The 13848-nt window shown below is 38.2% G+C and overlaps 1 protein-coding gene across 1 annotated transcript in view; it reads left to right on the top strand.

Moving 5' to 3' along the window:
* Positions 1–13848, top strand: part of LRRC1 (leucine rich repeat containing 1) — a 69534-nt gene that overhangs the window by 33917 nt on the left and 21769 nt on the right. Inside the window, exon 5 of the mRNA XM_014869498.2 lies at positions 12458–12514. Within this exon, the coding sequence (XP_014724984.1) occupies positions 12458–12514 (57 nt within the window). The remainder of the gene's footprint in view (positions 1–12457; positions 12515–13848) is intronic.

The raw sequence follows: 13848 nt of genomic DNA, 5'->3' as shown, positions 1-13848 counted from the left end.
GCACGTGTAAACATCTTCAGTATTCTACCCTGGCAAACAGCTGCGCACAACTATTACCATTTTTACTGGTTTGTTGTTCAGTAAAATCCAGGTGTTTCTAAACAGAGGAGTCCTGCAGAAAGGATCTTAAATCATAAGAGCTCCTGCAATGTAGTCAAGTTCAGACTGGCATTACTTTAGCCACTTCCCATGAAAGCTCTCAGCTGGCACCATGCCAGCTGCAACAGAAGTGGAAAATATCTTCTGAAACCTCCCACAAGCACTAACAGGTACAGATAGTGTGTGCCCAGTGACTAGGGAAGAGTCTTACCAAAAGAATTGCATGGGCCAGGAGTTCTGTGATATTCTTCCTTCACTGTAAAAGTTGACAAAACTTTTCATGCAGCTTTTTCAGCACTGGCAGCTAAGAAAAGGCTTGTTGAGGCTTGACATTTACTGAAAATCAAGGGCAAAAATTTGGGATCCTTCCTGATTCTGAAAATAAATACAAGAAACATGACAAGCATGATTCCCAAAAGCATGGTGTGGATTGCTGCTTTGCAGACAGTAGCTGTGGGAAGGTTGTTGGCTTCCCTGAGAGCTCACTGGCTGTGGTGGCTCTGGCTTATCATTCTTGTTCTGCCTCTCATTTGGTAGTGTGAGAGATGAGAGCCTCTGATTTGGAGCAGGTGGCTGCAAACAAGTACGGTTAAAATGGGGATACCAGAATTTGTAGAGATGTTGATATGTGGAGTCGTGCAAGAAAGAAAGGTAAAATTTTGCTTCCTACTGATCCTAAGCAGTTCATGGAAATGTTGTGATACTGTTTCAGCGTGAGCTCTTGCATAACAGAGCAATGCAACCCATCCTCTTTTAAAGTCAGTATCTGATCCTTGATATTGAAACTAAAAAGCTGTGGTCCTCACTTGTGTTAGGAAGAGCTACAAGCTTGTCTTGGTGAGTTCTTCTGGAAGGATAGACTTTTATTCAAGTCTGACAGGCCTGCTTTGATCTGGGCAGTATTGCCACATTAGCTGTTTGGAATATGAATATTGTATTTCTACAAAATCACTTTAATCTCATTAATACAATTTTTTATTACCAGGTTTATATTTTAAGAAGCAGAGACAGATGTGTGGGGCTGTTGGTTTTGCCTCATCAGGTATTCAAAATAGGTGGGAATATGTTGGGAAGTCAACAGGAAGTTGAACTGTTATGGATCATTTCTGAGAGTGAATTTTACTGATGTTTTTAGTATTAAATTTATAAGTAAGACTTTTTTTTTTCTGGCTATCAACAAGTGCAACTTTCCTATTTTAGTTGGCAAAATTTTCATCATTTACTGCAAGTGAATTTGATGGTGCTGCCACTCAACTTTTATTTGGTAAAAGCAGTGAAATGCTCTGTTGCTTTTCCAAAGGTAAAACCCACAAACTTGTTATGTTTTTCCCTCTTTTGTTCTTTTTATCTGCTGGGACCTCATTCCCCCAGTGCTGGGAGTTGAAAAATAATGCTAATTTTGTTTTTCTGGCTCAGCAGACTAAGTAAGATTGTATAAGGTGTTTGGATATGTTTGCAAATGCCATATTGGAGTTTCAAAATGCTTTGGATAATAATGCATGTTGTTATTTGATAGAATAGGCAGGACCAATGTGCTCTATATGAGATCTGCCAAATAGTGAGCAAACAAATATATACTGGTATTTATTCTTCTATAGTTGGACTTGTTTGTGGGAAAATTTCAAGTTCCTGTGCTTGCTGCAGATCTTCTGGCCACTAGAATATGTGGAACCTTGGGGAAGTGCATCTAATTGCTTACAGTCTTATAGTGCTGTCTAGGAAACTGCCTAATACAGCCAGTGAAATCTCTAACTCATTTTCACATAACACAGAGACCTACTTACAATCTTGTGATGATGGAGATTTGCCTTACTGTCTTAAATGGAGAAAGCAGCAAAAGCAGTGGCAAATCTTTTACAAACAGCAGTACTTTAATGTTCATAAGAAAGTTCTTACTAATGGCAGGTAATAGACTTGAGTTGAACCCTTAGTGGAAGTGTGTCTTCCTTGTGAAGTCAGATATCCAGTCTGTTTTTCCCATGGTCTGATGTAAGAGTGCCAGAGTTCAGCTTCACTGTTCCAGGCCAGTGTCTGTACTTGTTCAAACTACTAATATGTAGAGTTCCATCAGTACTTTTACTGTGCTGTTAAGCATTCTTCTGTGCAGATCTTTTATATTTTTATTTTCCTTTGTATTGCCAAAAAGAGTATTTTAAAGTGTTTTCAACTGGATGTTTGAAGAACATAGGCAGGGCCTTCTCTGGGCCTTTTGTCGTTCCTCTTGCTTATGCATAGCCATGCTCAGAGTATGTCAACTTTTCTTATGCTGTGTGACCACTTCAGTCTGCTTTTCTGGAGCTGTTACATGTGCTGTTTTTTCTTGCTGGATTAAACCTACTTCTTGTAAGCTCATGTATTGTTTCAGGGCTTTCTAGAAAGATATGTCACAGGATTAGATAACAGACTAGATATCCTAATATTACCAGTGCTGCTCTTTGCGTTTTTCTGTGATTTGTGTTCTCTTAACTCATGATTTGGTTGCTATCTAGAGTACAACCGTGAATGCTAATGCATGGGAGATACTTAAGCTGATAATTAGGTGGGTGCAGCTTGGAGCAGGACTTGTCCTGTTGGCTAGTTGAACCATTTGGAGAAACAAGTTACACCATTTAAGCTTTGAGTAGGAGTGTCTTTTACAGCCTTTCTCAGTCTAATGAGAGCAAGTCTAATTTCCTTGCCTATTCTACAGGGCCTCTGTGTCTAGAGCTGCCTAACAAGCAGGCATAACCTGTTCCTCCCAGCGTGGGTAACATTTAGGAATTTCTCCTTGCTTCTAGGATTATTTTTCTTCAATACTTCCTTGTTCATATAACACCCAAAAGACAGGGCATGACTTTTTCCTGAAATTGAAAAAGCAGAGTATTTGTACGTAAGGATATTTGAATAAATTAGGATGTTTGTGAGGCTTCCTAGGGCATGTCTTATAATAATAGCATGAATATTCTAATGCCCAGCACCTTTCTTGTCCATATGTGTTCATTCTGTAGTGTTGGCTTCAGGCACTGTAATTACCACTTACTGGTAAAAATGGCTTTTTACCAGTAAAGATTGATGATTTTAGACATGTTCATAGTGGTTTTATGGGTTAATGTCTAGAAAGAGAAGAGAGATTGTGTCAGTTTGTGTATTTATTTATTTGTGGTTCTTAGGCTTGAATAAGACCCAAGTACCTTCTTTGGAGAGCCTTTTATGTGTCTCTAATGTTTAATCTAGCATTGGACTCTCAGAGCAGTGCTTTATGAGGAGTTGGCCTTAGCTGAAAAAACAGTCCTTTCAGCATGAAATACATATGTGAAGAAGACAGTTATCCGTCATGTTCTGTAGGGGTAGCAAAATCGGCTAAATTCTTAAACACATGAAGCAAAAGGCAGAGCTTCACTAGTGTGCTTTAAATTATGATTTGAGACCTGGTGCCCACTGGCACACCAGATACCTAACTCATACCCAGCTTTCACCATTTTTTCAGCAGTCTTGTCTGTGCCTGGGAAAGATAAAGATTACCAGATTACCTTTTTTTTTTCTTTTTTTTTTTTTTTAATAAGCTTTAAAATAAGAGATTATTCATGACTGGCAGGTAGAGTATTTTGGAAGTTCCCTACATGGCAGATGAAAAAAGCTTTCCTCTGCCATATGCAATCTTTATTCCTCCCCTCAAAAATACACATATGGTCTCCTACTTGGACGTGATTTCAAAATCCTGAGGATTCAACAAAAGGTCACAGAAATACAATGATTTGTAGTATCCTCATCATTCACAGTTTCCGCCTCCCCCCAGCCCCTTTTTTTAAAGACAACTGCACAATCTGTGATGCAAGAAAGTAGCATAGCTTTATTTTAGCTTCAGGAACTTTTGATGTGGGGAGGGGTGAATTTCTTTAGATGTGAAGGATATTCTGATGCTGATGACTGATGAGTCTGGTTTACCCCCAAGCTGCAAGCAGGCTGAATGGATCTGTGGAACCTTACTACTGAAAGGGAATTACCAGGTAAGCAGAGATATTTTCCTCTTAACATTTGCAGCTAGCAGGTAGAATGCTGAAATAGGCGTTTCATTATGAAAGCAAACATAATGAAAAGAATAGAACAAACGTTGCTGTGCTTAGGAGCATTGTTTTGCAGAGAGATTTGTTACAGGCGTGTTTTTCAACAGTTATGGAACCACAAATACCCAGAGATTTTGTGTTAGTCACAGAGGGTCATGGTTTTGCATATATATATGTTTAATTCCAGAGGTTTCAAAGTTTCAGCAGCTTCTGAAACAAAATCTCTAATATTGATCATGGAAGAAGTAGCTGGAGAATAAAAGATCTTCAAAGGCGGGGGTGACCTGCTCCATATAGATGGTCCAGGAGCAGATCAGAATGGCATACTAATCCTTAGAATGGATTCCTGGGCCAGCCCATGGCTGGTTTTCTTTATGTATGCCTGGATGTTTCAAGTGCAGCTTATGCATTTGGTAGCATCACGAAGAACAGAAAATGTTCTTAATATTGTGTGGAACAAGACAATTTAATTCTCTTTTCAGGTTTAGCATAATAATGTCTCATTAACATAAGAGTCTTACATGATACAACAGAAGTGATGGGGAAGCTTATCTCACAAATACGTAGAAGGAGGACTATATGTAGGTGGTCTGCTGGGCTGATATAAATAGTATTAAAAACTCCTACTGTGGCTTAACTGAATTTAGCATGGCAAGAAATATTTACAGAGTTTGAGTAGGTAGAGCATTCAGTGTTAATCACAGCTGGTTGGTAAATGACAAAACTGAATGTGAAGAACTCGGAAGTTTATTTCAGGAACACTAGCAATGTAATAGTGAATGCAGTGCCATCTGGCCTTTAAATAAGAGATGTTGCATCCTATATGTTACACAAGAAAAATATATTTAGCAGTATTTTTAAAAAGTGAAATAATTCCATTTTTATTGAAGTCGTTGAAGATTGATGTTGCATGAGTGGAACAGGAGATGTTTTAAAAGCTACAATTTGCTGTAATAGTGAATTGGATTAGCCTTTCCAATCCGTTTCAGTAACCTTGATAAGCAAATAAGAACAACTTAGACTGTACTATCTCTGTAACACATTTAGGGAATTTTGTGGCCATAAAATGTAGAACTATATTTTTAAAACTTGAATGTGTGACTTGTGCTATTGGCCATCTATTGAGGGCCTTCCCTCAGTGACTGATAACATAATGCCTTTTTATCCTGTTTTTACTTGTGGAAGATACGTAGCTTTTTATGAGCCAATTAATGGTATTGACAATTCATTTCAATTAAATGACTATGCAAATGCACTTTCTCTGACTTTCAGTGTTCTTGCTGTTTCAATCCAGAATGAAAAAATCACCAACTTCAGTTTTTTTGGTCTCTATTTAAAATAAAAAAAAAAATTTCATCAAAACCAAATCTAGTTACTTTGCTTTCTTGTTGCTTTGCCAGCTTCTCTTACGTTCTGAGGTAGAACTGCAGGACTTCATGTATGTGAAGATGTGAAGATCAGTTTGTTTTAAAATAAGGAACTGTCCTTAATTAGGAAATTAATACTTCCTGTAATTTCTGGCTCATGTAAGAATTTCTGGCATTCAGTACCTAAGAGTTTGCATAAATCATTCTCCCCTGTTTCATGGTGTGGGCAGAAGGTCTCTTTCAGTTCTGTCAGATTAGTTTTACAAAAGTTCATCAGTGCTCTTTTTTATCATCCACTTTGTAAAACAAGTTTCTATGAGCAAAAGGTAACCAAGGCAAGACTATTGTACTATTTGTAGGTTACCATATAATGGATATGAATTCCAAGGTTCTTTCATGGTAACTTTGTCTAATTATATCCCAGTATTATGCAATCGTTGGAAGCAAAATAAGCATATAGTGTTGAACCTTTAAAAAAGGTGAGAAAAGTGCATGCCTGGAGCATATAGATGACCAAGTCTGTGGTTATGTATTAAGAGACTCTTAGTAATTTCTGGAAGCATAATCCTTCCTTATGCCACCGATACTGCTTTTGTCACATTGGAAATGTCATTACAGCAAAAATCCACATGGAGCTGGTTATTCAGACACAGGGAAGATAGGCTGCTGGCAGGTAGAGCAACTGGGTGAAATAAGGCAGATTCAGGGAAGAACTGGAGTGGTAGTTAACTCTGGAAAGGGGTACATGCTACAGGAGCTCTTGAAACAATCCAGTTTTAAGCACTTAATTTGATATAATGGTTTGGGTTGGTTGGAAGGGACCTTCAGAAATCATCTAATCCAACCCTTCCATTGTGGGCAGAAACATCTTTCATTAGATATGATTGCTCAAAAAGCCCTATTGTATCTGACTTCGGCTTCTAGGGAGAAGGCATCTGCAACTTCTCTGGGTGTCTTGTTACAGTGTCTCACTGCCCTCATTGTAAAAAATTTCTTCTCCAAACTGAAAAATGCCAACTCTCTTAGCCCTTCCTCACAGAATAGATACTCTCACCATTTTTGTGGCCCTCCTCTGGATCTGCTCCACAGGGCTGTGCCTTTCCTGTGCTGGGGCCCCTGGAACTGGATGCAGTGTTCCAGGTGGGGTCTCACTAGTGTGGAATAGAATCACTTCCCTCAACCTGCTGCCTGCACTTTTTTTATCCAGACCAGGATGATGTGGTTGATGTGGCCGTGGGAGTTTGGACATTTGGTCTTTTCAGAGTCTGTGTGTAGTTGAGGTAACAGTCAAGAGAGGAGAAGATGAAGGGTTTTTGGGACTCGGAATAGGAGCCTATTCCAAAGGTATATACTGTACCTTCAAATAGAGTCTGAGTAAGTGGTATTTTGAAAGCTGGCTGGTTATTGATTAACCCTGTCATTTTCTTGGGGAATAAAAGCTGCTGAACATCAGGCTCTCAGTGCATTGTTGATCTGCAGCTGGAAGCCTTGTGGGATGGGAATAGCTTACTCGGATCCTGTCACATGAGTGTGGCATCACCTCACTGGTGTGTCCTGGGCCAGGGTCATACACCTTACTGGTAGTTTCATTTGGCCAGTGGGGATGGGTGGTAATATATTTAAATATGGCTAGTTTCATCCAGTTTTATGCCATTGTCAGAGTAACACAGCTAACTTATCTCTTGGAAGACCCTTGAATAGACAGAAAAACCATGTGCTTTTCTGCACAAAAAAAAAAAAAAAAAAGACAGTAAATCACCTCGTTTAGACTCCTTTTCTTCCCAGTTTAGTGTCATGATGAATGTTTCAAAGTGTATGTGCTGTATACCTAGGCAGGGTGTCTAAGTACCAGTAATCTTCAGATGCTGGCCCAGTGAACTGAAGTCCTTTGGAACTGGTCCACTGGTCCAAATGTGGAATTAATCTCTCATTTCTGTGTGTTGGACTGTGTCCTTGGACTGTGTTCTGGAGTCATTGCTGCTGCTGCATGAAAAGTGTAATACCAGATCATATTCAGAATCTATACTGTGTTCTCACCTTACCTGTCTTTATTGTCCAGGACCTTCGGTTGTTCTGTCTAAATTCGGGGGCTATGCCCATTGTCCTGTCTTACCCTTCTTTTTGCAGTTTTACAGATATGAGGGAAAATTACATCTGGGATTTTGTATTCCCCTAACCAGCTGAAACTTGCTGGAAGGGATGCAGATTGGGCCATGGATTTCTGCAGATGCTTTAGATCTTCATCTCTTCCAACTTTGCTTCCTTATTTCCCAAGGCCTGTACTCTTGTCTTGCTGGCTCAGCTGTGTGCTGCTTTTGACATGAGGTCAAAAAGTGTAGCTTTTATTACTCAAGAGAAGGGCATTGTTCAGTTTCTATTGACTGAGCATCTTTAGCTTTTATATCAGTTCTTTTTGTCATCTATCTTTTGTTTTCTCCTAGCTTTTCCCACATTTCTCTTTCCACTTTTGTAATTTTAGCTCTTTCTTTTTTTTTCTTTTCTATCTTTTCTTCCCCTTCTTCCCCTTCTTCCCCATCTTCCCCTTCTTCCCCTTCTTCCCCTTCTTCCCTTCCCACAAGGAAATAGCATATGTCTTATCTTGCTTAGTGCTTCTCTCAGAAGCCTTTGCTGGTCTCTGCCAAGGGCTTGGAGCTCCTAGTCTTTTTGCAGGGACTGGATAGAAGTGGGGTGTATTATGTTGTCTATTGTTACTCTTGAGGCTGACTTTCTGTACTCATAGATAGAGGAATATGCTGCAACTGTCTCTGAAGGTTGAAGTTCTAGGATAAACTCATATCAGTTTTGTATTTTATAACTTAAAAAAATAAAATACATTTAATGTGTGCTGTACACTGAAAATAAAATTTCATCCAGAGTAACTAAGGAACGTCTGTCTTTTTTTCTTTTTTTTTTTTTTAACTTCAGTGATGCCTTTTAACCTACTGCAGTGAATCTCTGTTGTTTAGAGAGTCATCTATCTGTGAAAAGGTTGTTTTGTGGAACATGGTGGTGCTGATAATCTCGTTGTAATCAAGCCAAACTGACTTGCTGTGGAAGAAAAAGAATAACAGGCTTTGTTTCTGGTTTTAGTGGATGGTTCTAGTCTAACCTTTGTTTTAGAGTAGACTGCTGCAGTTGATGAAGGAATATTTGTGGTATTCCCTCTCTGTAGATTGTGTTGAATTGTGCATTTCTCTTTCAAAACCTGACGGGAATGATCAGGAAGGACACTTTCAGCATTTTTGTCTTCTTTGTCACTATTAGTTTTGTTCTCAGTTATTGATTTCACATTCTCTGTTCTTCTAGCTCACACAATGAATATCAATATCTACAGTTACTGTAGTTAGAGTGCTGAAAAAGTGTATCTGGTTTATACTGAAACTGACATTTTTAGCCGTGTTGTACCTTTAAATTCAACTTGGTTACAGCCGTACACCAGAAATCATCTGGAATGCTGAGTTGGAAAACTTGTAATTATTTCAGTTAATTTCATCCTCTGCCTGGTTTGTCTATTTCCTTGTGCTCAGTAATTTCCCACACATGCTCAGTATTTGAGGTCTATGTGGTAGCTTTTGTAGTGAGAATTATTACAGTATTAATTATTTCTATAAGCTGTGGTGAAATAGTATTTTTGATAGTGCTTTTTTTTTTGTATGTTTGCTTTTTGTTGGATTTTTTTTCTCTTTTTGCTGTTGTTTTGTTTTCTTTCTCCTTTAGAATATAAATTACATTTGCTTGTGCATTTTCTGTTGGATTTTTCTGTTTGTTGTAAAGCAGCCTGCGATGCTCTGTGGTGCGTTTGTATTTCTCCATGCAGTTGGTGAACAGCTGCTGATGGATCTTTCTTTAGTCTAAGTAAATTAGATTGCTATTGCCTTTGTGTTTTATGATAACTTCCCATGACTGATTTTTCTCTACAACATGTAGACTATAATTAGGGGAAGATTCTGAAATCAGTAAGGTATGGCTTGCTTTATTTCTTTTCAGGGACTTTAGAAATACTGGACTGACAGTGCACCTGAAAAATTGAGGGCATAGGGAAAAAAGAAATTATTCCATTTAGTATATTGTGAATAATAGCTATTTGTAGCTGAGAAGAGGAAGGATTGCACTTTCTGGAGAGAGTGTTATTAAATCAGAAAAGATAGTTGAAAAATAACAAGTCATATAATTTTTCTTACAAAAGACTTTAAATTGTGTTTCTTAACAAAACTTAAAATCAGAAAAATGTTAGCACATACACAATTTGTCAAGAACCTGCTGGTAAATGTAAGGATGAGCTATACCTCTGCTTTTTAATGTATTGGAGAGTAGTGGTTCAGTACATTAGCATGTTTTTTATATGATACTATTTTATTTGATAGCTGTCACATTTTAGGTTGCAGCACGTATGTTTGCTGAGAGCCATTTCTGTAACTAGTCAAGACTTAAGAATAATAATTCACAAATTTCTTTTCATTTTCTGACCTTTCTATCAAATGGGTCCATCTTAAACATAGTATTTCACTATAATGATGCAGCTTTGCTGGTTTAAACTTCATAGACTTAGGTCTCTGTATTGGTGGGAAGCTTAATTTTGATTATTGGGGTCTGCTTATAAGGATTTGGACTCAAGACCTTGGAAGAAGTAGAAAGGATAAAGGAGTGTGGGGCAGTACATATTCTTTTGTTCCTGGGTAGAGTTAGGGTTGTGAGCATGCTGTGGGTGAGAATAACTGTAGAATAAATAAAGCATTTCTCCCTCAGAGAGCTCTGTCCTTAGAGATGAAAACATGATCTGGCAGGTAGCTGACTGCCACAAGAAAGGTACCTAGGCTGGGACTGTGGTGGGCCAAGTCACTCTGCAAAGATGCTCACAAGGGCACAGCTGCCAGTGAGTGCTCACAGTGCTGCAGCACTGCTGCCTTCCTTGCTCCTTCTTGGCAGCTGTACCTGCCCAGGTGTTTTAAGGGGATTTATTGTGTTGGATTGGGGATCTGTATTACTCTGCTTGCCAGGTTATTTTTAAGCAGGATCAGTTTCTTGAGCTGATTCACTGTCCTGCCCCAGTCTAATGATATGGTGGTGGTTAAGATGGTGGTTCCAAAGTTTTTGCTATTGAATGCGCTTTTCTGACAAAGATTTGTTCAGCCACAGCCAAAGTGGTGACTGAGGTAAGAAAAGAAATTAAGAGATTGCACCATTTTACTCTTCAACACTTCAACATGATGGAGAGGGAGATAAGTAGATGCAGGCTGATGTGTAAACACAAGATTACAAAGCAGCTTGGAGATGTCTGCACCCCTTTTCTATTCTCCTGATAAAAATGAATCATGGACCTCACCTAATATAAGCTTGAAGAGAAAGTGGAACACTCAAAGGAAGGTTGAAATATGTTTCTAGAAAACCTGTAAACACAAACATAATGGCAGTCTGTGGGTGGCAATGTGAGCAAGATCAGACTCACATTCCTTTTGAAGAGGAGCGTTTCTCATCACCCCTTTCCTCTCCCGCTCCACTTGTTTGGCTTCCGTGAGGATGTTGGATACCATGTCCCATCTTGTTTTATACAGTGTTAAAATTTTCATGTGTGTGTTTTCTTTTGTGTTACGGGAGTGATGGCTTGCTTATTTCTGACAGTGATTTTGAGTAGCAGTAGCAGAGTTATTCTGACTTATCTTTTAATTGAATTTGTAATTGACTTCTTCTAAAGTATCTTGGCCTATATGATATATTTAAACTATACTTCTGGAGGAATACAGAACCCGTTTTGTAAAATGGTTATTTTAAATGTCCTTTAAGTGTGTTTTAAATAGAAAATGTGCTTATTTTAAAAGCTGGAAAGGGCTGCTAAGACCATAATCAAAGCTCCTGTGAGATTTCATTCACTGTTTTTTGAACACAGTATGAAACAGGTGCATGAGATAAGGGTTTATTTTTCAGCTGCCATCAAAAGTCAGTCCATTAAAAAACTTCTTTTTAATTAGTCATTACATCAGTTCTGTTGATTTTCTCTGCTTAGATAACTGTATTGAAATTGCAATGTGAAGATTTTTATTTTTTTGTGCGGTTTAAGTTTTATCAGCTGCTTTTTTACTGGAGCTAACTAATTATTCTGTAATTTGGTAAGCTGGTATTGGTTGAGATGAGAAAATATTTCAATTTATGTAGTTTGAATGCATGGACTTCTTTGTTTGGGTTTTTTCCCCTAAAGTGTACAATTTAGAATTAACATCTATTTCAGATTCAGTGGAATTCTTGTTTTATATCTAGATTTTATTCAAGGCCTGGTACACTGTCCCCCTTCCCTGCACACCAGGACAGAACATAATTCTGTTGTCAAAAACTTACTTGCAGTCACTGTATCTGATTTTCATTTTTCCCTGGGATGGTGGAGGATTAGAGCAGATTATAGTGTTGGGATAATGTCTGGCTCCTTGTGCTCCATTTAGTCATAAATAAACCCCTGAGAAATCTGAATGTTGCTATGGTGATGCGAGTAAAAGCCTGGGATATGGAGTAAGTGAGCCGCTTAGCAGCATAATGTCACTTAGAGTAATGAGCACGCTGTCATTAGCACAGTGATGGGTTTACCTGGTGCTCTGTAACTTTGGTAGCCCATGCCAGATTCCAAAGGCAAGTAAATAAAAGCAGTTCAGATGTAATATAATATAATATACTCTGTTTAGTAACTTGCATCTACAAACCCTTTAACAAATGGAAATTTGTGTTTTGTCTATTTACTTTCTAGCTTTCATCTGTTGAAGTATCACCGAGAGACAAGCAAAAACTTAGTCTTTCTATTCTGCCTTTCACAGGATCATCTGCTCTAACTAAAACAACAAAAAATCAGTTTATAGCAACTGTTTTTAAACTGTGTAAATGCACACTTTTCTTCTTAAAATGTGGAGTATAAAAAGTAAGATGTATTAAAATGTGGTTTTTTGGTTTCTTTTTTTTTTTTTTCAGTCTTTATAACCTGGCTTCACTGGAACTGAGAGAAAATTTGCTGACATATTTACCTGAGTAAGTCATATTTGCATGTGTTTCATTATATTAGCGTAAAGTGTTCTTATTCTTAAAAGCTGCTAACATGAAACTGAGTGACAGCTACAAAAAGTAATCAAAGCCATCTGACAGCATGAGATACAGCCTTCCTTTAGCAACATCTAGTTGTATTTATTACCTCTAGTTGTACTTGTTCAGTAGCAGGAGCCTGCAGTCTGCATGGATTGGCTTTGTTCTATAAAAATTATTCTGTATGAAATACAGCAGCACCAAACATGTCCTGCATGCATTGGACAAGCCCATCTGCAGTGGGAGTGGTGATTTGGGTTGTTGATGAAATTTTGTAACTGTGAAAGTAAGGCACTAAGATCTCCAAGATTTTCACTCTAGACCTTTATAGCATTTAAATAAGTGTTTGTATTCAGGGCTGGGTAACCAAAAGCTTCTAAATCCTGGAGATGAAACCCTTGTTAGCAAACTAGGCCTACTGATATCTGAAGTCTGACTTCGCCCACTGGGATTTTTGGAGAAAAACTTTATCTAGATGTCTCTGCACTGTCTGTATTGTGGCAGAGGAATTGGTGGTCTTTTGTTAGACCAGTTTGGTATTTTTTACTTTGGCGATCCTTTCTGTCTGCCTAGAAGCAGCCTCTTCTTTCTCTAGTGAAGGAGTTTCCTTCCTTCACTATTGGGTTGCTTCTTGTAAGAGTTTTGGTGACTTCTGTTCTGCTTATTGAGATAATATAATACTGTAAAAGAATTACTGTACTGTAAAAGAATTAACCTGTTTTAATCAGAATCTCTTCCACAGTTGCTTTGGGGTAATTTTTTCCTGTCAGTCTACCCAGTGCCTTGGTTGTGGCTATTCATAGCAGTGAGCCACAAGACACTTTAATGTCAGTGGTCAGAAGATAGGAATTGCCAGTAAAGTTTGGCCATGCAGTGTCAGTATGAAGCTATCAAAAATGTTGACAGTTTTATTGCTCCTGGAAAATTCTGGCTGTCAGTAATGTAGCTGACAATTCTAATTCTCTCTGGTTTTTGTGCTACTGAAGCTTTGGGGTAACTAAGCAAGAGCTCTATGACAGCCTGATTTTGAAGGATGGCCCTCTCTTGTCTGTTGGTTCAAACTTTTTTTTACATCATTTTGTGCTTCCCTCTGTTAGCAGCCTCAAAAACTTAAGTGTTGCAGAAATTGATGGATTGTATTGTGAAGATAAGTGATGGATATTGAGTCTTGAGTTGCATAGTTATCACTATGGGGAATTTTTATCCAGTTTGCATAACTAAATTTCCCCTAAAAATAAATCTAACTAACTGTACTAAAGTATGTGGCATTTGCTACCCCCGAG

This window comes from Sturnus vulgaris, chromosome 3 (assembly GCF_052056855.1).
Source record: "Sturnus vulgaris isolate bStuVul1 chromosome 3, bStuVul1.hap1, whole genome shotgun sequence".
Lineage (NCBI taxonomy): Eukaryota > Metazoa > Chordata > Aves > Passeriformes > Sturnidae > Sturnus > Sturnus vulgaris.
Note: the sequence above shows the minus strand (reverse complement) of the source record. Positions and strands in the feature narration are given on the sequence as shown.